The 9,910-nt window shown below is 47.6% G+C and overlaps 1 protein-coding gene across 1 annotated transcript in view; it reads left to right on the top strand.

The window, feature by feature from the left end:
• The first annotated feature begins 1,350 nt into the window (after nt 1–1,350).
• Nucleotides 1,351–9,910, top strand: part of LOC119424085 (exocyst complex component 6-like) — a 21,919-nt gene continuing 13,359 nt past the window's right edge. Inside the window, exon 1 of the mRNA XM_037691554.1 lies at nt 1,351–1,614. Within this exon, the coding sequence (XP_037547482.1) occupies nt 1,351–1,614 (264 nt within the window). The remainder of the gene's footprint in view (nt 1,615–9,910) is intronic.

Here is a 9,910-nt window from a genome sequence, read left to right as displayed (position 1 = left end):
GGGATTGAGGCCAAGACACCTCTCCATCTGGACCGACCGTCAGGCCCGCTGAACTCCAGACCAGAGAGGGACAGAGCCCCGAGGGCCGCCAGAAGCGGCACCAGCAGTCTACACACCCGAGGGCCACCAGGACCCCCACAGATCGCAGTCAGCCCGCTACCAGATGGAGCCAAACCCCACCAGGACGACCCGGCCAAGAGCGCCCGCCCAACCGCCGACAGTGCCAGGAAGCACCGGGAGCGAGCCCCCACCACAGGAAAGGGGCCAGCCAGCCGGCCATGCACAGTCCCGGGCCGCCCCCAAGGACATCCACCCCATCCCCACTCCAGAAGAAATACTACACCCACCCCTCATTCGGACATCTCTCAAAACACATAGCACACTAGACACCTAGGCTGGGTCAAACTACCCCCTCCTAGGGGCCACTGGTCACGCCCCCAAACACCCAACCCCCCAGCCCATGACCCACAACCCACCAGCGAGCCGAAGGCCCCCGCCCAGAACCGGGCACCAGAGCGCAAGCCGGCCCAGAGCCCGGCAACCCGCCCGCCAGAGCCCAAGATCCCCGAACCCCACAGGCCCAAGCCCGGGGGCGACAAGCCCCCAGAACCCCAAGCCCCCGTGCCCACCCCGAACCCACATCAGCACAGCCAGGCTACCAGATCGGTGACCCACCACCCCCGCCCCAGACCCCCCGCGGGCCTGCATGCAGCCACCAGCAGACATCCCCCAGAACCACCCAGGCCCTCCCCAGAGGGAAAGCAGTGCCCCCCTGCCCAGGTACCCCCAAGAGCCCAGCCCCCGGCAACCCCCCCTAAGCACGGCAGTTTGTACAAGATCTGTTTCAAAAATTTCCAATTCCTAAAACGAAGAGACTTTGTAAAATGTTCATAGAAAACAAAATACAATGTAACATAAACATAATACAATAAAGATTTTAAATGCTTAAACTAAACGTGATCAACTTTCAGGAAAAAGTAAATGCTTCACAGAGGGAAATATGCCCCTGGAAGTGGAACAACTGTTTTTCAATGTGTGTCTGCCATCAAATTTAAAAGTACCTTGTTTTTGTCTTACAGCTTCTGTAAACTTTTGATGTTTATTATACAAGGATACAAGGATTTTTATTGTCATTCACATGACATGTGGTGGAACGAATCTATGTACACAGGGACCTATTTTCTCTTACATGCAATAATGCAACATTGATAGATCCTTCATGATAATTCTGGGGCGGGGTGAAAACGGGAGGGCAAAAAGGGCTTGATTTTGGATACATGAAATGATGGGTGGATTCTCATGGATTTGGGTAGAGATAAACGGACAGAAACTGGGTTAATGATTTTGGATATGGGTAGCAGAGGAAGGGACAGTGTTGAGGCCGTGTTCGACACAGGAGAGGTTGGGGGACCACTGGCTGGGATCTTTCTGACAGAGGATCCTCAGCCTGGCCTCAACCTCCTGGTTTGCCTTCTCCGTCTGGCCATCAGTCTGGGGATGAAAGCCAGAGGAGAGGCTAATGGAGACCCCCAGGAGGTCACAAAATTCTCTCTAGAACTTGGAGACAAACTGAGGTCCTCTGTCGGAAACAATATCTGTGGGCAGACTGTGCAGGTGAAAAACTTCACATGATATGATCCCAGCCAGGGTCTTGGCTGAGGGAAGCGGGACCAGGTGAACCATTTTACCATACCATACCACTTTATTTATAAAGCACTTAAAACAGCTACAAGGCCAACCAAAGTGCTGTACAGACAAAACAACAGGTAACACACCAAGCAAAATACAAAATGAGGTAAATCAGAATATAGACATAAAAATGATGCAGATAATGACGACAAACCAGTGTGGAGCATACAGGATCAAAACACAGATCATCTGGTGTTGAAAGCTACTGAATAGTAGTGAGTTTTTAAACGGGACTTGAAAACCGAGAGGGAGGGGGCCTGTCTGACAAACAGAGGTAACTCGTTCCAGAGTCTTGGTCCTGCTACAGAGAAGGCCCTGTCACCTCTGCGCTTAAGACGAGCTCCTGGAACTGTGAGGAGCAACTGGTCCGCTGACCTCAGGGAACGTGGTGGGACATACGGTTGTAGCAGATCAGAGAGATGGGGGGGGGGGGGGGGGCGCCGCTGTTCAGTGATTTGTAGACATACATGAGTATTTTGAACTGGATTCGAAAGTGAACCGGTAACCAGTGCAGTGAGGCCAAAACTGGTGTAATGTGCTCTCTTTTGCCTGTACTGGTTAAAAATCGGAAAACGGTCAACATCTGTCAGAATGACGATGTTGCCGGCAGAGGGAGGAAGACCAGTGATGAAGTCAAGACTGATGTGGGACCATGGGCGTGACGGGATGGGAAGTGGAAGGAGGAGACCAGAGGGGGGACGACGTGAGGACTTGGTTTGGGAACAGGCAGGGCAGGATAAAACAAAAGAGTGCACGTCCTGGTTTAATGTGGGCCACCAGAACTGTGCACAAACTAAAGAAACAGTTTTTAAAAAACCAGGATGGCAAACTAGGTGGGAGCTGTGGCAAAACTTGAGGACCTCCTGGACAAACTCAGGGGGTACAAATAATCGGTCAGGGGGACAGGCGGTTGGAGGGGGGTGCATCTGGTTGACCTGACGCAGGTCCAGCTCCAGTTGAGTGACGGCCAGGCATGCAGAGTTGGGAAGGATAAACTCCCCGGTAGGAGGAGGCGAGGAACAAGAATCCTCCTCCATGATATGAGAGAGGGCATCAGGTTTAGTGTTCTTGTGACCAGGTCTATAGGTGAGGGCAAAGTTAAAGCGGGAAAAAAAAGGGCCCACCTGGCTTGTCAAGGGTTGAGGCGTTTGGCCGACTTAAGGTACTCGAGGTTCTTATGGTCGGTCCAAACCTGGAATTGGAACTGGGCGCCCTCCAACCAGTGCCTCCACTCCTCCAGTGCCAGCTTAACAGCAAGCAGTTCACGTTCCCCGACATCGTAATTTTGCTCAGCTGGCGATAGGCTTCTGGAGAAGAAAGCACAATAACTCCTTCCTTATCTTGTTGACTAAGCACTGCTCCTACACCCACACTAGACACATCTACCTCAACGATAAATGGTACTTCTGCGTTGGGAGTATGGAGGACAGGGGCAGAAGAAAACAAAGTCTTTAATTCTTTAAATGCTGCACCAGCTGCCTCTGTCCATAGGAACTTTTTCTTGGAGGAGGTGAGAACATGGAGGGGGTTAGCAATGAGGCTATAGTCTTTAATAAATCTCCGGTAGAAATTAGCAAACCCCAAGAACCTCTGCAGTTGTTTCCGGACTTTGGGTACTGGCCAATCTAGTACTGCAGACACCTTGTCGTTACTCATTTCAACTAAATTGGATGAACTCATAAAACCAAGAAAAGATGTGGAGGACTGGTGGAAATCGCATTTTTCAGCTTTAACAAATAAATTATTTTGTAACAACTGGGTGAGAACAGATCTGACATGTTTCTTGTGTGAGATTAGGTCCTTGGAAAAAATTTAAATGTTGTCTAGGTAAACAAAAACAAAAATGATAACCATGTCCCTTAGGACATCATTGACCAGAGACTGGAGCACAGCTGGGACGTTGGTCAATCCAAAAGGCATGACCAAATATTCATAATGACCATTGGGTGCGTTGAAGGCCGTCTTCCACTATCTCCCTCACGTATGCGCACCAGATGGTATGCATTATGGAGGTCGAGCTTGGTAAAAGATCAAGCGCCTTGGATGAGGTCAAAGGCGGATGACATTAATGGAAGAGGGTATTTGTTTTTTTATGGTTATTTTGTTTAACCCTCTATAGTCTATGCAGGGTCTTAAGGATCCACCCTTCTTCCCCACAAAGAAGAAACCAGCACCTGCTGGAGAGGTAGAAGGCCTGATGATGCAGGCTTGAAGCGAGGTTTTGATGTACTCCTGCATGGCTTCTTGCTCAGGAGTAGACAGAGAGTACAGGGCCCTTTTCGGGGGAGTAGAACCAGGAACCAAGTCAATAGGGCAGTCATAAGACCTGTGCGATGGTAAAGAGGTGGCCTTGACTTTATTAAAAACCTCCTTCAAGTCAAGGTACTCCTCTGGAACCTTAGAAAGATCTGGATAAGTCTCTTTAATATTGTTCTTGGACATAGAGGGAATGACCGCATCAAAGAGACAAGATGACAGTTATCGGACCAACCCACAATCTCCTTCTGTTGAATATGTGGGTTGTGTTTTGAGAGCCATGTGGCCCCTAGGACTACAGGAGAGTGGGGTGATTTGATAATAAAAAACGGCAATGTCTCTTTGTGATTACCCCCTATGGTTAAAGTCACAGGTTCGGAGATTAAAGAGGAGTCATGAAGAGAGTGACCATCTAAGGCTATGGTGGACAGTGGTTTAGGGGATTTAAACAGTTTTATTCCTCATTCTTGGGCAAACTGAAGGTCCATGAACTCAGAGTCGGCCCCTGAGTCGATGAGTACTTTAATGGAGGTGCAGGTCTTACCAGAACTGGACAGCTCAGCTGGAAACGTGAAGGGTGAGGAGATTACTGGATTCTGAGTCTGACTCAGCAGGAGTCTCCTCTGCTGAGTCTGGCCTTTTAACGGACAGTTAGAGATGCTGTGAGAATCCTGGCCACAGTAGAAGCACAGCCTGTTCCGATGTCTCCTCTCACATTCCTCTGGAGTAAGATGGCTGCATCCAATCTGCATGGGTTCCTCTCGTGGTGGTGTCTCTTGTGGACGTGGTGGAGAGGGAGGTCCCAGGGGAAGTCGTCTGGGCGCCTTGAGGTTCTGCTGGATCTTTCAGTTTGTTCTCGGGACCTCTCCATCAAGAGCAGATCCAACCTTGTCGCCAAATCCTCCAGGTCCTGTAGTGAGTCCAGGTATCGCTTGGTTGCCAGTTTGTCCTTGATCTCCTTGTTAAGCCCTCGGTAGAAAACATCAGTTAGTGCCTCTTCATTCCATTTACTACCAGCAGCCGTAGCATGAAAATCTATAATGTACTCAGTTACTCTTTGTTTTCCCTGCTTCACTGAAAACAGTCTACGAGCAGCCTCTCTTTCTTAGAGGATGGGGTCAAAAACTCTGTACAGCTCTTTTGAAAACTCATGAAACGAGTAGCAGTACCTTGAATCCTTTTGCCATTCTGATGTTCCCAAGGACTTAGCTTTTCCTGACAGGAGGGACACGGTATACCCCACCTTAGCACGTTCAGAGGGGAAGGATGAGGGCTGGAGCTGAAAATGAATTTCACTGTGTTAGGAACGGGCGACACTGGTCCGGTGCCCCTGAAAACAGTTCTGGTGGAGCCAACCATGGCTCCCAGAGTGGGTTACTCATGGTTCCAGCATATGCGGGACTGCCGGCATGATTTGAGTCCTGAGGGTTAGAGTGAGGAGTTAAGAGTCTTAAGCATGTTCATGATCTCATTCATGCCAGTCTCTAATTTACCGATGGTACCTTCCACACAAGAGCGCCATTCTGAGCCCGATGTAGGATCCATGTTTAGCCAGATCAATTTGTCAGAGATCTGATGGCAGAGGATTCGACACACCAGACTCAGAAAGGTTTTTAAAATGTTTATTGAGTAAATAAACAGCTTCTGGTGTCTCAGATCCAGGGGCAGGAACTGTATCTAAAATGACACAGAGGGGAAAAGTTAGTGTTTGGCAGAATAACAAGTAGTTATCTGAATACAGACGGTCTGGTGAAACACTAACCTTTCTTGTTGTAACGGGATGCTCCAGCAGAGGTACAGAGCTGCAGAGACCAAGGGAAGTCCAGAGGCGTAGTTGAGGGTGAGCAGGGTTCATACACGAGATTTGAAGAGGACACAGTACTGATAGGGAGAGGCAAAGGCGAAATCCAAAAACAGGCATAGGTCGTCAACAAGGTCAGAAGGCTGAGGCACAAAGGGGACAAGCAAAAAGCGTGGTCGATGGAAAAAGGCGTGGATCAAGATTAAAGAGCTGAGAACAAAGAGTACGCTGGATAGCTGTGGCTGGAAGCAAGCAGTTGATCTGGCAACGTAGTGGAGAAAGCAGGAAGTATATATACACCCAGAAACAGGTGGAAACCATCAGCAGCAATCAGAGAGAGAGGTGTGGCATGTAAAGAGGCTGGCAGAAGCAGCAGAGGAAAAACTCAGGAAAGCAGAGAAGAAAAAGTCAAACAGTGAATAGAGTGATGAGAAAAAGGAGAAAACAGTGTAAACTGTGACAAAACTAAGAATACACTAAGCACTAATGGTACAAAAACAATGCACCAAAACAACAGCAACACGAACATGAGTCTGTGTGAGCAGATGAGGACTAATGAACACAGCAACATGAAATAATCAGCAGCATGAGATCAGAATCATGGATAGTCAGCAGCACACATCAACAACCAAGTGGCATTACAGTGATTTTGATTTTTCTGGTTAGAGATTCATGAGTCTAACAGCTTCAGGGTAGAAGCTGTTCCTCAGTCTAGTGGTTTTACACTTAATGCTCCTCAACCTCCTTCCTGAGGGGAGCGGGGCAAAACGTGTGTGTGCTGGGTGAGTGGGGTCCTTCATGATGCAGGTGGTCCTCTTCCTGCATCTACAGGTGTAGATGTCTGTGATGGTGGGGAAACTGACTCCAACATCTTCTGTGCAGCCTTCACCACTTTCTGCAAAGCTTTTCTATCTTGCAGCTGTGCAGTCTCCATGCCACATGTTGATGCTGGAGCACATGATGCTCTCCACTGCACACCTGTAGAAGGAGGTGAGGACTGAGCTTCCAGACCAGCTCGTCTCAGCCGTCTGAGGACGTAGAGTCTCTGATGAGCTTTCTTGATCAAACTGGTGGTGTTGTTATTATGTTTTATTGTAAAAATAACGGCAGCACGGTGGCACAACTGGTAGAGCTGCTGCCTCTCAGCGAGCAGGTCCCTGGTTCAAACCCCGGTCCAGGGGCCCTTCTGGGTGGAGTTTGCATGTTCTCTCCGTGCATGCGTGGGTTTTCTCCGGGTGCTCCGGTTTCCTCCCACAGTCCAAAAACATGCATGTTAGGCTGATTGGTAACTCTAAATTGTCCCTAGGTGTGAGTGAGAGAGTGAATGTTTGTTTGTCTCGTTTGTCTCTATGTGGCCCTGTGATGGACTTGCGACCCGTCCAGGGTGTACCCCGCCCCTCGCACAGTGATTACTGGACATGGGCACCAGCAACCCCCGTGACCCAAAATGGAATAAGTGGGTAAAGAAAATGGATGGATGGATGGATGTAAAAATAACACGGATTTAGGCGATTTTCAAATCGTTGCATTCCTGTTTTTGTCACGAATCACGTTCCATAGATTATATTTTCTGTCACCCTGCTCACCCTTTAAAGTTTGCAATAGATCTGTTCTGTAAGTTTCATTCATTCTGTCCACTCAGGTAATGTTTGTTTATATATAAACGTGAGTTTTAGTTTGTCTTCCTTGCATGCTGGTTGAGGGTGATGTCACGGTTGTTTAGTTTTGTCTTCACTGCAGCCAGCAGCAGCTGATTGAACTCAACTGGCTGCACCTGTCACTCTCACCCTTTAAAAGCTGCACTCTTTCTCTTCTTCGGGGCCCGGTAGTTGAAAACAGTTCACTGTAAGTAGATACCTCGTGTTACTCATCCTGCCTTGTTCCCCCCTTAGCTTTTCATGTCCCCTTGTCATAGTTTACCTGTCTCCTCGTTCCTGTCCCTCTCCTGGTTCATGTCCTTCCCTCTTGGCTTGACCTCCCTGCTCCTGAACCCACGACTTACCTGGACATCGTCTTTCGCTCGACCCATTGGATAACCACGTCTTCGGTTCTGACCTTTGCCTGCACGAGTACGCCTCCTCGTCTTCTCCTCCGGTAGCTCCTGTCATCTGCTCTCCGGTTTTGGACCCAGGCTTGTGTGACTACGTCTCTACGCTCAACAGACTCACCACACACCTGTCGCTGCGGCCAGCTGCAGCCCCTCACCGGACTCAGCCTCTCCTGCAGTGGTCCGGATCAGTTTGGACTTCGTTACTCTTCAGAACCCCAGGATCATCTCAGACTGTTAGTGGTCCTTCTTACTTGACTTTTCTGCTCCCCATAATCTCCTGCATGACCACTAACCGATCTCTATCTCATAGACTTGTCCCTGATCCGGAACCAGTACCAGAACCCGAACCCAAACCAGAACCAGCACCAGAATCGGTCCAATCTGCAATATCTCTTCTAGAAAATAAATATTATTTTATTCTCCATTTGTGTGGTGATTTTGGTCCAAACTAAAAAGGGTTTGTTACAGTTTTATTTACATTTTACACAATGTCCCAACTTTTTGGGGGATAAGTTTGTATCTACCTGTTAGCAAAATATCTCATAAACCACTGGACAGATTTTAACAAAACTCTTACTAAATAATTACTTAATGTTTAGTGACAACTGATTCTAAAGTCAGTCCAATCAAAGATGGCTGCTACAATTATTCAACATTAGTTAACACAAAAGGACTATGACTCAGTCAGATTTACAGATACTGAGCTAACATATTGTGGGAGTAACTAGGACTTATACTGCATGGGAGTGCTCATAATGTTATTCAAAATTTGACCAAAATGTTATTTCTCAACATAAATTGATCTTTGACTTATGATAATGCGTGAAGAATGATGTGGTGGGAAAACTGCTGGGGCCACTCTGCGTCATGTCTCAACAGCTGGTGACGATGGGCATTCAACATCCCATGTGTAGGCTGACAAGAACCAGACACCCGTTTGCAATAAGCAGGAGGTTTGGACTCACAAGAAGTGTTTCATATTCAGTGATGAATCGGTTCAGCATCACCAATGATGACCATCAAATGTGCACAGTGCAGAGTGGAGACGACCACTCCTGTCAATATTGTGGACACACCTAGTATTGTCTTTCAAGACAATATGTGTCTACCAAACTACTTGCATCATGCAGGGGTCCTTCTGGGGCCAGCCAAGTCTCACAATCTTTATCCAATCAAATGTGTGGGATCAGCTGAAACATTAAGTTTGACCCAATGTCATCTGTCAAACCTCAAGGTCCAGGTCCAACAGCTGTGGGTTAGTTTGTTGCAGGAGATGACACAACAGCTGTATGGCTGTTCTGTACATGATCCCTGCTTGTATCCATGTCTGAGGACAGGGCACACCCTACTGACCTGGGATCAGCAGTGCATCAACTACCAACTTTGTTATCCTTTGTTATCCTTTGATCTATTGTCTTTTTATGTGTTATTTTTATTGTGTTTTTTCATTTCAGCATTTCAGAATCAGAATCAGAATAAATTTTATTATCATTGCACCGAGATACAATGAGAACATGTATGTACAGTCGTCTGAAAGATGGGTGGAGTGCACAAAGCTGCTACTATAAATAGCGCGGCCCTCTTATTCTTATTCAGAATAATATTTTGCTTAGATGAGAAAAGGGAAGAAAACATGAGGAGAGATGGTATAAAAAAAGATCTCTCACTCCGTGTCCTAGACAGGGCACGATTTGAGGCATCAAAAAAACCTCCACAGCAAAGCAACAGAAACAGACGTTATACATGAACATATAGGCGGTGAAGACAGAGAATTTTTAAGGGAAAGTCGTAGCATAGTCCAGAGCCCCCCCTCAGCCATTGTCCAGACAAGAGGTGACGTTCATCTTCAGCTCAGTTGAGGTTCTGTTACATGTCCACGACCTTGGGGAAGGGAGGGGTGAGGAGACAGACAAAACATCTTTTTTCTTTTCAAAACTTGCCAGGAGGAGTTGAGATAAGTCCGCCGTCAAGGCTACAGTTTGGGTCAGGCAGAACTCGTGAATTGTTGTTTCTGCCTTTAAAGTCTTGCTGGTATATTCCTCTGATGGAAACTCCAAACAGCAAAATTGATTCCTTAAAGTCGAGCTCACAGCTTCTCCAAGATTATTTCCCCT

This window comes from Nematolebias whitei, chromosome 17, assembly GCF_014905685.2.
Source record: "Nematolebias whitei isolate Nwh7 chromosome 17, NemWhi1, whole genome shotgun sequence".
NCBI classification, from domain to species: domain Eukaryota; kingdom Metazoa; phylum Chordata; class Actinopteri; order Cyprinodontiformes; family Rivulidae; genus Nematolebias; species Nematolebias whitei.
This window is presented reverse-complemented; position numbering and strand designations above follow the sequence as displayed.